Source organism: Zonotrichia albicollis, chromosome 1 (assembly GCF_047830755.1).
Source record: "Zonotrichia albicollis isolate bZonAlb1 chromosome 1, bZonAlb1.hap1, whole genome shotgun sequence".
Classification (NCBI taxonomy): Eukaryota; Metazoa; Chordata; class Aves; order Passeriformes; family Passerellidae; genus Zonotrichia; species Zonotrichia albicollis.
The window spans coordinates 18,484,853-18,498,481 of NC_133819.1; the positions used below are offsets into that span (position 1 = coordinate 18,484,853).

Genomic DNA, 13,629 nt, shown 5'->3' on the forward strand with positions numbered 1-13,629 from the left:
TTCATCCTAGTGGCCCCTAAATTACCTAATTTACCTCTGTAGCATAAAATCCTTTGTGGATCCTCACACCAAGGCTTGAAGCCAAGGACAACTGTTCTGGATGTGCAAAACTGACTTGGGCTGCACCATTCTGCCATGTTAGCATGCTCTGAGGAAAGTGTCCAGGGAACACACTTGAAGGGTAATGGAGTCTTCCCCAGAATGCCAAATGACATAGCCCTGCTTATAAATAATAATCAAGCAATGCAACATGGGTCTCTACCAAAAGCAAACTTGTCACATCACTTGAGGGACAGCAGTAGAATATGTATGATATCAATAATGCATAGAAATCAAAATTATTTCTTATTCTTATTAGTATTATTTTCTTCCATGTTTTTAGGTATATCCCATTTTAAGTATAATCCCTACAGATTACAGAGCAAAAGGAATGTGTTCTTAAAAGTCAAAATTAAATGAACAAAACTGAGGCACATGAATTCCAAATCCAGTTGGTTTCTATAAATATGAAATCCACCTTTGTCTTAGAGCCTTTAAAAGGGGATTGTTTTGTTCATGAAACAGCCAGATGAAACTTTCAGTTGGTGCTTAGGAAAATCTGTTCACATGATTGTGAATTACAGCCAGTAGCAACCAAGTCCCACATCTGGACACAGCCATGTGCACCTGGATGTGCAGAGCTCCTGCTGTGTCCCTCAGCCCTCACTCCAAGTCCCTCTGCTGCTGCCCTTCACATGAATTTTACTGCATCTGCAGCTAGAGAGTTGAGATCTAAAAGCCATGAGTCTGAAATGACATAACCAAGTCCTCTAGAAACACCATTTGCCAGCGTGTCTCCACTGCAACATGCATTGCTTGAACAGAATTCCCAGAGCTGGACAGTCATCTCTGTCACCCTAAGTCAAACATGGATTGTGACTTCCCATTGGGAGCCACCAAGGTGCCTCCCAGTGCTCCTCTGGAGAGCTGCTAACATGGCCAGGTCCTCTCGTGTAGAGGACCTGGTGCCAGAAGCTCTTCTGGCTTCACCTGCAATCCTGAGTTTGGTCTCTGGCTTCTGACTCTAGAGCCCCTTTTTGATAATGATAATTTCTTTACTTTTTTGAGGAAGTGAAGTTGCATTGCCCATGAGGTACAGGGAGAAAGTAGGCGATGTGCCAAGACTGTAAACTTTTATCACCATCTTAAAGACTGGCAGGCTGAAGAAACTGCACAACATTCATGTTTAAACACTTCTCAGTTGTTAAGTTAGCATCATGATTTTGAAATTACTATGCTCAGCATTAGTGTGTTCCACAAATACATGGCTTATATTTTATTCCAAAGTCATATTTAGTGCCTTTTAATTATCTCTGTGGTCTGGCAGATTACCACAGCTATAATTATATGGTTTTCCTATTTATTTTGTATTGACTTTGCCAAATATCCTCACCTTCCTATGGGTAAAAACACTGTAAATGCTCAAACTCAAATTACAAACTCAAGTTACCATCAGGTTAATAATAAATAAGAGAATTTTTGACCTTCGCTGTCATTGGAAAAATAATTAAAATGTGATCCCAGCACCCCTGAAGATTTTTTAAAAAGACACACACCATCTATTATTGTTAAAGGATGATCTTGCAATTTATTAGCTGGTATCATGACTTCTGTGAGGCTTTTCTCATAATATTTTTAATATCTAGGACTGACAGTACTGTCAGGCAAGACCTCCCTCTCTGTGCTGATATCTCATAGAATGAAGTAGTTAGGTATACATTTTATGATTCCCAGTTTCCTAACCCAATTCATATTCAATACACATCTCATAATATCAGCATTTCCATATTTTCCAATGAACATGCCAAACAGCCATTTGCCCTCCCTTTCGAAAAGCAAATGACAGAATAATCCTGTATTTTATTTAAAGTGTAAAATCTAATGATATGACCTTGTATTTGCATTTTCAAGGTTTTACCTCAGGCGTATGCTTTGCTATCTCTCTAATTAAAGTTGCACCATTTTTCTTGACATATTCATCTGAGTCCTTCAGGCATGTGAGCACAACTGGGAAAATTTCTGCTTCAACCACCAACTCTGCAAGATCCACTGAATGCTTTGCTATTTGGCTTAGAGCTGACAGCACCTGACGCTAGTAAATAAAAATTGTTATAAAATCAATAGTATACAAACATCCCACAACACACACTCCCCCTGCACACAAAAATCTATTGCATCAAGGAAAACAAAGCAGGATAGGGAAAACAATTACAGCTATTTTACAATTCACTGAGTCAATTCATGCACAAATATAATGGCACCGAACATTCGCTGGTTCCTGAATAAAAGTTTCTCCTTTTTTTTTATCCCATTCAAACTTGTATGTATTAAATATATATATATATATATACACCATTTAAAACTGTAATTTAAAATTTACTAAAATCTATAGAAAGTATTTCTATTTACATAAATTGGATCTGTCAGATCTTATATTAAGAAATCTTTGTGGCATTTTTATGTTGACTTCTGTTTGGTAGAGTAAGACAGAAAATTTATATTAAGAAACAAATTTTTTTGTCAGTTAAACACTAGTGATTAAACCTTTGACAACAGCTATTCACATCAGACAGCACATTCTAAAATACAATAAGTTCACCATTAACTGGCTTATCGTATAATCTTTAGTATGCAAAACCTTTTTTGTAACTGAAATGTGCAAATCTTACCTATTAAAAGTATCTGTTGCATTCCTCATAAACAGTGTATTTCTAAAAAAAACCCATACTTCTCACTTTAAAGATTAGTTTAGCTGTTCCTCACAGAGCTGCAGTTTTTATCCAGTAGCTAAATTTGTAAATATGTGCAGAACTCTTTGTCACTAACTACACAGTTTCATTTTGTTAACACCCAAACCAAAAGCTTCTAAATAAATATGCACATCCGTGTCTTTGATTCAATCTCAAGTAATGACTGGTATAATGGAGATTAAAAAAAATTAAATGTACCTTCAGTTTAGCATCAGGGTTCGGGATCATCTGAGCTAAGTGAGCGATAGCTCCTGCATCCACTACTGTCTGTGCTAACTCTGGAGAATGCTTTGAAATATCACTGAGAGTTGAAGCAGCAATCCTTTTCAAAGCAATTTCTGGCTCCTGGATACAGAGCACTAAAAGAGGAACAGCGCCTGCATCCACCACAGCTTGTGACAGTTCTGTAGGTCCAAGGAAAGTAATTAAGTGAGTATGGGTGACTGACCCTTGTGCAAGCCATTTTTCACCCTGACAGATACAGCAAAGGAAAAAGGGGAGGGTGTAGTTCACTGTCTCGACATCTGCATTTCAAATCAGCCCTCCTGGTTTCATAAACCGTGTGGACCAATCCACAACTGAAAAGAATGCAGGTCAATAGATGGACCCCCATTTACATGCACACATTTGAGGTAGATTAGGCTGAAATGGTTTGTTATTCTGTTTTCTTTTTCTTTTTTTAAAGTAAGCAGATGTCAGCTGTTTAAACCCTGGCTATTCTGCACTGATCAATAGGAAAGCATTTTATGCATGGCTAACAACAACACAGAAAGCCAAAGTACCAAAATTTTATCAACCGGCTAATTAGAGAGCATTTTACCCTCTTTAAATGATAAGCAGATATTAGCATAGATCAAATGCCAAAAACAAAAATACAAAAAACATACATAAAAGACTTATCTTACAAAGAAGATTGCAAAAATGGAACTTGGTGATCAAAACTAGTCTTTGCTACCATACGTGGGATGAGACAGAATTTATACTTTAATGACAAGAAAATGTTATCATACACAATTAGACAAATGAGAAATATCATCAGTGATATTGTGTGTCTGAGATTGGCACAATATCCTTAACTAACTGCACCTTAAACAAAAAAAAAAAAAATCTGAGCGTGTGATTAGCTGACATGGACAAAAATTACACTATTAGAAATTCATTAGCTCTCTCTGTGTATGCAGCATTAATCACAGTCCTAAAATGAGAATTACTGGGTATCAGAAGCAAAATTTATATTATAACCAAGCTGTGCTATTTTAAAATAGTGTTGAAAAAGTGGTAAAAACCATAGGGGATTCAATAATCTATTAGGTTCTTCATTCAGTTTTGCTACACCTTATTATGCATATCCATTATTATCTTTAACATTTTTCTTGACTTACAGTACCATGGCAACATATGGCTGTTGTATTTCAAGACTCTAACTTAGCTTTTGATTTATAGTCCATCCATAAAGAGATTTTCATACTAAGAAAAATACAGCATACTTCATTAAATATACATAGACTAATATAGTTTTTCATGAAATCTGTACGTCATGTCATCATTACATTGTTAATATCCAAATAATGTTCCAGACCAGATTTGTTTTCAATTAGTGAGTTATTGCCACACACTGCAATACATGTGATAAGTCAAATATTTACACTGTATGTTATTTTATTATACAATATTTTAAAGAAAATATAAACATTACATCCAAAAAATAAATAATGCAATAATTTTTAAACTAATACAACACCCTGAAATTAGCTTAGTTGGCTAGTGCATAGTGCTAATAATGGTAAAGTTGTGGGTTCAACCCCTGTACAGGCCATTTACTTAAGGTTTGATCATCCTTGTGGGTCCCTTCCAATTCAGAACATTCTGTGAATCTGTAAAATCAACTCTACAAAGTTTATTTTTCAAATAAATATTTGACTGAAAATGTAGTGCATGCATCCTCAACATACACAAATCATAAGATTTCAACAAACTCAAATGCTGTATTTTAAAAATCTGAAGTGAAATATACCTGAAATGTATGTCAAAACAAATCTGAAAAGGAGCTAATCAATATAAATGGTATAAGTTACAGTCAGTTTTTGGGGAAAAAGCCATGCTCAGTTTCTTCAGATCGTGTTTTGCTGCTGTCCATTGACCAAGTGGAATTCATGGTGATCTACTGACCTACAGCCCAGATTAACCCCCCCAGCTGTGCCTCAGAACTTCAGAGCAACCAGAGCTCCACTGCCCACAATCTGCTGGGAAATGCTAAAATCAGGAATCTGATGTCAAGAGGGACATGGAAATAGAAGAACGGGGCTCTTTGATGTCTTAGGAGCTAAAATCATGAAGTTCAAGCAGGGAGAGAAAGAGCAGTACTTTAGGTCACAGCTACTCTCAGGCGTGCAAAGGTAACCCTAAAAGTTATTTCGAAAGAGCAAACTAAATCTGATTCAACTTAGATCAGCTCTTGCTGCTAGAAGTCTGATACCATTTAAATACTGATGGTTACTGTTGGTCATGGGTAATTAAATGGTTTTTCTACCAGTAGTGTTTATAAGGTTCGTGGCTAATAACTTACCACATGGAGGGCTGGACCTGTGTCAAGACAGACAAGTCGTAAATGGACTGTCAGAAAAACAGAAAAGCTGAGGCAGGGAAGAAAGGAAATACAGTACTTCCCATCTTGTTTCCCTGAAAATTCAGCCCAAAATTACAATTCTAAGTATTAATGATGCTATTATAAATTGTAAATCTTTTTTTTCCCCTCAAAAAAAGGCTCAATTAATCTTCTTACTTGTAGAACATCTTTAATGCAGATTATACACCAAAGGATTCATGAAACTTTGCCACCCATTTAGAAACACAGACAGAGGTGGGAAAAAATTTAGACAGAGAAGGAGTTAGAGGTGAAAACAAACTTGGCAATAAGGAATTTTTTAAACCAAATATTCACTCTAAAAAATAACTAAAACAAATTACAAAAATACTCTTCCAAATACTACGCCAAGGCTGTATTATAAGGGCAAAGAAAAGACAAAAGACAGCAGAGAAAAGCTAATGTATGAACCTCATTTAATTCCACAGAAGGTTAGGAAACTGAACTCTGTTTGTCAGACACAAGAGAACTATGTCTCAAAACTGACCAAAAATAAAACACTTTCATCCAGATCTACATAAGGAAGATTTTAGCAAGTGGAGATAATACAGACAAGATTCAAATGGATGTAGAAGAAAGACTAATAAAGACAGATTTCGGAGTCTCAGATGCCACCAATTCTAGTACAACTTGAAGTAGTAGTAGAGTTGCACTGGTTTGTCTCAATACAAAAGTACTCATCAGGGATGAAGAAATTAATTCAAAGTAGGTTGAAGACTTGTCATGAGTCTATGTGAGCAGGAAGAGGGGAAAGCCAACAAAGTGGAGCCAAGATCCTGCCTACATACCCACTGAAAACAATGGGAAGTCTTACAGGATTATTCTAAACTAGTTTAAGATGCTAAGAGAAAAACTCTACTAATGTTATCACACTGGCAATAATAGCATGGATTATAAAAACCAGATGAGGATAAAAAAGATGAAGGTGAGAAAGTCAATGTCCAGGTTTTCCCCAGAGAAGGAAAATCACCTCAATATTATATTGACAATATACAATATTATATTGACAATGTACAATATTATATCCCCATAACAGAGCAGCAGCAACACCCCTGGTTGGAAGCAAATGCAGGTTTCAGTTCAGTTCAGACCAGGGCTCTCAAACAGACCTTGCTGTGGTAGCAGGTGCATCCACAGGAAACAACAGGTTCTGACCAAAACAACCACCAATACTGCATTTTTCTGAGGACTGTGTGATCATATTATGGCCACACAGAAAGACTCTAATTGCCACAAGTAGCCCAAAGGCTGCACTTCAAAATCAGAGGTTTCTGCAGGCCTCTACAACCACAGTGGCAAAAGCTTTCACCAGGAGGAGGGAGGTGAGACTCAAATCACTGAAGAGCTGAGGAAATGGTTCTTGCAGCTGATGCTGCTTTGAGCAGGAAACTGGACTAGAGAGCTGCCAAGGTCCCTTCTAAGCTGAGCTATGGTCCACTGGATGACAGAAAATTAGCAAAATTCTGCTCTTAGAAATAAGTTTCAGTATCAACAGTGTTGTTTATTTTTGTTTTCCTACCAATTTACAATATACTGAAGCATGAGACAATGAATAAATTACACCTTTAATGCAGACAAAGAAAATGGAAAGCCAAATTATTTGCATACTTCAAAGAAAACAATTTTGCATTTTAACTGAATATGGTGTAAGTAAAATGTTACAAAATATTTTTCATGGACCTGATGGTATCTATGGCATTTGAAACATTTTATACTTCTTTTTAAATTCAATCAGTAAAAATAATGAATGGCAAAATCACAGCACATTGATTTGTACACTTTGGAGTTAGATCAGTATCTGAAATTCAGCTAAAAGGGAAAGAAAGAGCAGAACTGCACGAGCAGTTTCTAAATTTTGGAATCTGACCTGGCAAGATTTTAACATCTTGAAACCTCATGAGACATTTGTCTTTACCTAAAATCTCACAGGCCTTCTGGAGACCTCTGTTCCCAGAAGAACTGCATTTTAAGAGATTTTTGTATGAAGTCAGTACAGAACTTGCTAGCAGAGAGGATTTTCATTGTGGGGGGGAAGCCTCAATTTCTCAGAATGGAAGTCTTTCCATGGGAACATACACTGCAGTTCTTAATAGCTTTACTGGGTCATAGGTGGAGTTTCTGATTAAAAGCAGAGAGACCCTCACCATTGCAAACAGTTATCACTGAATGCCAGGAGGCTTTGACTGCACTCACGAAGACAGAGGTTCACATCCTGCCTAAAACAGACCAGGACTTCAATCCCAGAGACATGCCCTAATTATTGAACTTTTCTTACTGGAGCAAACAAATCTCCCTACCTCCCAGTCTTTTCAGGAGAGAGAAAAAGTCTTGCCTCAGTATTGTCCCAGTTCAAAACTGCAACAATTTTTGAAACTGAAAAACCTTCTGTGAGTGGGGGGAGCCATTTTACACCCAGATCTATTTTTAAAGTTAAAACTGCATTATGTGTCCACAGACAGTCAATGACAGAAAATCATAACCACCAAATTTTGTCAACAGGAGCATGTCAGTCTAATCCAGAGCTTCCTGAAGAGTAAACACCAGCTATTGATAAGAGAGAGTCTGTATCCCATTTCTCTATCTCTGGATCCCATTTCCAGCAACATCGTGTTGCAAAGGCATGCTTGTAGCAGTGTAAGAAACATACGATGCACAGAGCAATCTTTTCTCAGCATAACTCCTCTACTTTCCATAATCATTTTAGAGACAAACTGTGACTGTTATAGAGGCAGTCAAATCCCCTAAATTGGCTGTAGCAGGGCAATTTTTTCAGGGGTGTTTTGGTGGGCTTTTGATGGCATTCAGGGTTTTTTTACTGATTACATCTCATGATCTGTCTGTGTCCTGATGCTTGCAGCTTGGTAGCACTCACAATTTCAACCTAATTTCTGAGGATGCCATTCTTATTGTCATTGCAAATTGACATAAGGTATGCACCCATTCACCATCAGCAAATAAATTATTCATAACCATGGAATAAAAATTTGTACAAGGAATTTTTTTGTCTTCAACACCCCCACATCACCTACATCTTTGCAGACAATGCTGTCACACAGTGAACTGGATCACACTAAAGCTCCATCAGCATTCATGCAGTGAATAGCATGAAGGGCAATTGAAGTGAGTCAATATTGATTTAGTGACATAACAAAACTGCAGAAATGTTTATGTTACGAGTAATGCAGACACACACATTCTACACACATTTATACAAATGAACACTTTTGATATTTAAATAAATATCTTTCAGATGGAAGGAACAATTATTTTCCATCAAGGGTGGAATTCAATCCTGATGACCAAATGATAAAAGATCATTACCAGAGAGGTGTCCCAAGAATTAATTTGTTCCCCAGAAAATGCAGTCTGTTAGAAAGGTGCTAACACCTTTCGAGACTGTCCCAGTAAGCTAACCTGCTACATGGGAAGGGGGAATCCCCCATGCCTACTGCAGTCCAACATTCTGTATTGATTAAAAAACAAAGAAAAAACACTTTCAAAATCAGTCTATGTACATTTTAGAGCCAAAACCAAATATAAAACTATGAGCTAATGTTATGATCCTATAATTAGTTTAACTTTGAACAATACAAACACTAACTGTTTCTCCCACCCCTTCCAGCTAGCAGTTTCTTCCATCGGCTCTTTCATTCACAGTCTAAACTTTTACTTGAACTATATAAATAGCTGGTAGAAGAACTATCAACCACGTGGATCAGTGTTTAAATAGGAACATGACACCACCAGTGAGTTATACAACCGCCTGTGAGACAGCAGTGAACTGCTCAATACTGGATCCCTAGGATCTATTCCTGACTCCCAGAGAGTAGTGTGGTCCACTGGCTAATGATAACGTAGTGCAATAAATTTGGCCTATTTATTCTGCAAACACTACTGGAATGAATGAATGAATGAATGAAACTTGCTTCTCCCTAGGCTTCTCCATTCAACTATGTATATCAAAGAAGAACTAATGCCAAGCAAAAGAAACCTGGTTCTGCAGCAGCACCTACACAATATATAAAGATTCAGAAATCTGTTCATGAAGAGGAATAAATCAGAGTGTCCTTTTTTGACCAAGCGCCCAAAACATTTTCTCTTAAAGCACCTCTCATAGCTGGGCACTGCTGATGTCAGGTATGCCAGTTTCCCACAAAAAGGTACAGCATTGTTGGAATGGTACAGTTACACGAGGGTTTCATCCCAAATTTAAAATTTTCTAACTGTAGAGAAGAAAAAGTATATTTTTATACTTACCAAAATAACACAATTTATTATTGTTATCACATGACATTAAGCTAAAAGATAACACACATGAAACTTGTTACCTGGATTGTGTCGGGCAATGTATCCAAGTCCCCAGGATGCACCTTCTTTGACTCCAGGGTCAAAATCTTCCAAGCAAATCACCAGCATTTCCAGTGCTCCAGACTGAACTACGGCCTGAGCTAGTAGTGGAGAATGTTTAGCAACTGCTCTTAGCACAAATGCAGCTGCTTTCTTGTAGTAACGCTAGACAAATCAAAAACAAACAAACTTTCACTAACATTAAGAAGCTTGAGGCATAATATAGTACAGACATGCCTAAATTAGACTTTTTTAGTAGCAGCAATGTCTTATATAGACCCAAATCAGGACCACTGGACATCACACAAACAATGAACCTACAGTTCTTTGGGACAGCTCATAACATAAAATCTGCAGCAAGTGCATAAACAGAAAAAAATGAGAGAGCTAAGAGGATATGGGAAAAGAGAGTAGTCTAGGTAAGTCTGTTGAAGTGAGTAGTGAACAACAAGAGCTATAAAAACAATAACTCAACATGTTGAGCCAGATTATACAGGTTATGCAGAGCAAGCTCCTAAAATAATTCTGCCCATCTGTAACACTTGCAAGATTTTCCACTTTCTGAAATAGATATCCTCACAACATCTCTATGAGAAAACACTAGTTACATTTTGCAAACAGGAAACTGACACAGAGAGAATTAGATCCAATAAAAGAGTTCAAAATCTGAGTCCTGAAATGCCCAAACCCCACAGCTAGGAGACTGAAAACCCATCCCACTAACACCCAATACTGAATAATTGCCAATTTTGACTGCAATTTTACTCCTGCCTGTGTCCAGAAAAAGCTCCCTTTGAACAGGAGCAAGCACCTGGCCCTTTTGTCATAAGGGCACACAAAGTCTAAGCTCTTGTCTCAATCCTGCCCATCTCCCTCAGGGCTGGACCAAATAATGGCTTCAGTATGTATATGTAATGCATGACACTGCATACAGCATGGGATTCCCATGTAAACTGCAGCAGTGATTTCTTCTAAAAGCACAGTTAAGTCTTCCCTCAAAAAACCACTTCTCAGTCTCCTCCTGCAGTTTTATATCCGCCATTAGGATATGGAAGCTGAAGTTTCCTCTACTCCCTTATATTTTCAAAATCCAGAGCCCAGTTAGAGCACTCTGGCCACAGAAAACCATGTTTTCAGAAAGGCAGGCCATTCCCCTCCCTTGTGAAGGGCAAGATTCACGGGGACACAAGTACCCTGCTGCTGTGTCTGAGTGTGCCCTCCAGCCTGGGCACTGACAGATGATCCCTATGGACAAGCTCTAGAGGGCTCTCTCTCCTATGCCAGCTGCCTTTGATCTCATCCCAAGGTGCTTGACTCTCCCCTGCTCTGCTCAGGCAGTCTGGGCACTTTGCAGTGCTAGTCCTCTGTCAAGGCACCCAAAATTTAAACAATGCAAAGCCCACATCCCTTCTGGATCAAGTCCAGAACAACAAAGAACCACGTGAGTGCTTTTGTGCATCCTGTGAGGTACTCAAACACCTTCAAAGCCTGATCTGAAGCACTAAGATATGGCAACAGAACAGTATCTGCAATGGCCTCCCAGGAAATAACACACACCCAGGCCCACTCCCTGGCCCTAGAAGAAGGTGACACAGCAGAAGGCGACACTTCTGTGCACCAAACTCCTTTTTCCTCAAAGCACAATGGCCTCATCTATGCTACTGGAAACTGTTCCTGCCTTGTGCTATCCCTTAAACCATGCCCAAGCATTGTTGAGTAGTTTGATGTCTGGCATTGGCTAAAACCACATCAGAGAGCATGATTAACAAGCTACTGATTAACAAGCACAGTCATCTTTCAGTGCTCCAACACATGCCCTTACCTTCCCTAGTTTATCAGTACTAACATAATTCCTTGATGCCAAAAATCCAGTTTTCTAAGTTAAGGTCTACAAGCAGGTACATTAAACATAATTTACAGGCAAAGCATTAAACCTAATTTAGGGGGAACAGAAGTTAAGGGAAACAGTACAGACAAATGGTCCCATCCCCAGATAATGTAAGTTACTGTAAGCTTTGCTGAACTCAATGGAGCCATATTTGTTTACATAAGTCTGTACAAATATGGGTATGTTGTTTCTGTTAAGTAATTATGCTCCTGGCAAAGAAAAACACTTCTTTGTTTTCATTATTCAAAACACATTCTTTAGAAACAAACCGTATTTACAGGCATAGCCAGAATATGCTGTAAAACTGAATTTTGCTCAGTTTAATTGACAAAACATTGATCTGGGATGTTACCCTGTGACTGTTCCCCATAAGTCAGTAGAAACAGTATTCATTGTGTGCTCAAAGAATCTCATCCTTAAATACAGATGTTGATACACTAAAAGTGAGTCAAATGGAAAAGGTTTCTTCGCCTGTGGGAAGTGACAAACTGTCTGCTTGCTAAACTCTGCATGAACTGGACGAGTTTCTCCTCTTGCCCTCAGTCACCAAGGCATAGCAGGCTTTCCATGACCTCACACAAGTCTTGCTGTTGCTTCCCCTAATTGCTCTATCTCAGGGTACTTGAGCTAATTTAGTGAGGGTTTCAAGTTGTAGCAGGGGGTAGTTTCCAAACCAACAGTGGGTAGAGTTCTGTTCCACATATTCCCTTAAAAATAGAAATAAAATATCCAAAATGTTTATAACCTTGTCTAATTAAAATCTTTACTTTCTTTTCATACTATACCAGTATCATGCCATCAAAGTTTTTCTTTAGTGTTTTCTTTTTCAATTTTAATTGTATAGGCAATGATTCTATATGCACAAAAGGATGCAATGAGTACATTTACATCTTTGTTTTCCTCAAAAGATTGAAAATTAAAATATATGGTTTTCCAAATTATATTTCCATTGAAAACCTACTTTTCATAAATCAAAGCTGCAACATAAGTGTGGTTGTGATATAAGTGCACTTAACCCTTCAGCTGTCAGTTTCCAGCTGCTAGGAACCTTACTTGAAAGTATTTCTGTTAATCTAGGTTAGCATCATTCAAAAATCAAAGCTGAAAGAGACACAGACCTTGAGGAAAAATGTGAGGAAGGGTGTGGAAGAGACCAACAGATTTATTTGCATTGCAATTGTGACTGTACTTTGGTTTTGACAAACATGAAGATGAAAACCTTTCTGTATATTTTCCTGTGTCAAAGGTTTGCTGTTTCTCACACTACAGATTTCCAAAGGCCTGTGTTTGGAGACACAAAGTATTTCATTACAGAATTTGAGGGGTTTTAGATGTATTTTACACGTGTCTGGTATTATGGACAAAACCTAGTCAATTATCACCACAGCTTCCCAACCATCTCCTTTTTGAAGAGGAACCTTTTACAAAGCATCACTCAACATTTTAAAAATGTTACAGTGGAATGAATGTATTTCCTATAGTGCATTAAACGGTAATACAATATTTTAAAGTCAAGCTTATTTGAAGTCAGACCTCGGCATACAGTACACAGAGATCTCTCAGGGGTTCAAACATGAATGCTGCTCTGACTTCAATACATTTAATGTCTTATTAGAATAACACCAGATGCTGACACAGAAAGATTTCCTTTTCCCTGTATAATAATTTTTAAAAATATTACTTAAGAGAAAAATCATGCCTTACATTCTCCTCAGGCAGTGAACATATGAGCTGTGGAAGAATTCCTGCCTTCACAATTGCCTCTGCCATCTCCACATCATAATCAGCAAGTCTCCCAAGAGCCAAGGCAGTGGTCTGTCGAATACTTGGGACGACATCCAGCAAAAGGGGTCTCAGCAAACACACCACACCTGAGTTGCAGTAGGAAGACAAAAGCCAATTTGGTAAGCTGAAGTTTTTCTAAACATTTGCCTTTATTCATAAAAACCTACTAATTACTC

The 13,629-nt window shown here is 37.9% G+C and overlaps 1 protein-coding gene across 1 annotated transcript in view; it reads right to left on the reverse strand.

Annotated features, from left to right (window-relative positions):
* SPAG6 (sperm associated antigen 6) overlaps nt 1-13,629 on the reverse strand; it is a 36,802-nt gene that overhangs the window by 12,353 nt on the left and 10,820 nt on the right. Inside the window, exons 3-6 of the mRNA XM_074535031.1 lie at nt 13,373-13,539; nt 9,762-9,945; nt 2,988-3,193; nt 1,958-2,131 (exon numbers count right to left, since the gene is read on the reverse strand). Coding sequence (XP_074391132.1) covers nt 1,958-2,131; nt 2,988-3,193; nt 9,762-9,945; nt 13,373-13,539 — 731 coding nt within the window. The remainder of the gene's footprint in view (nt 1-1,957; nt 2,132-2,987; nt 3,194-9,761; nt 9,946-13,372; nt 13,540-13,629) is intronic.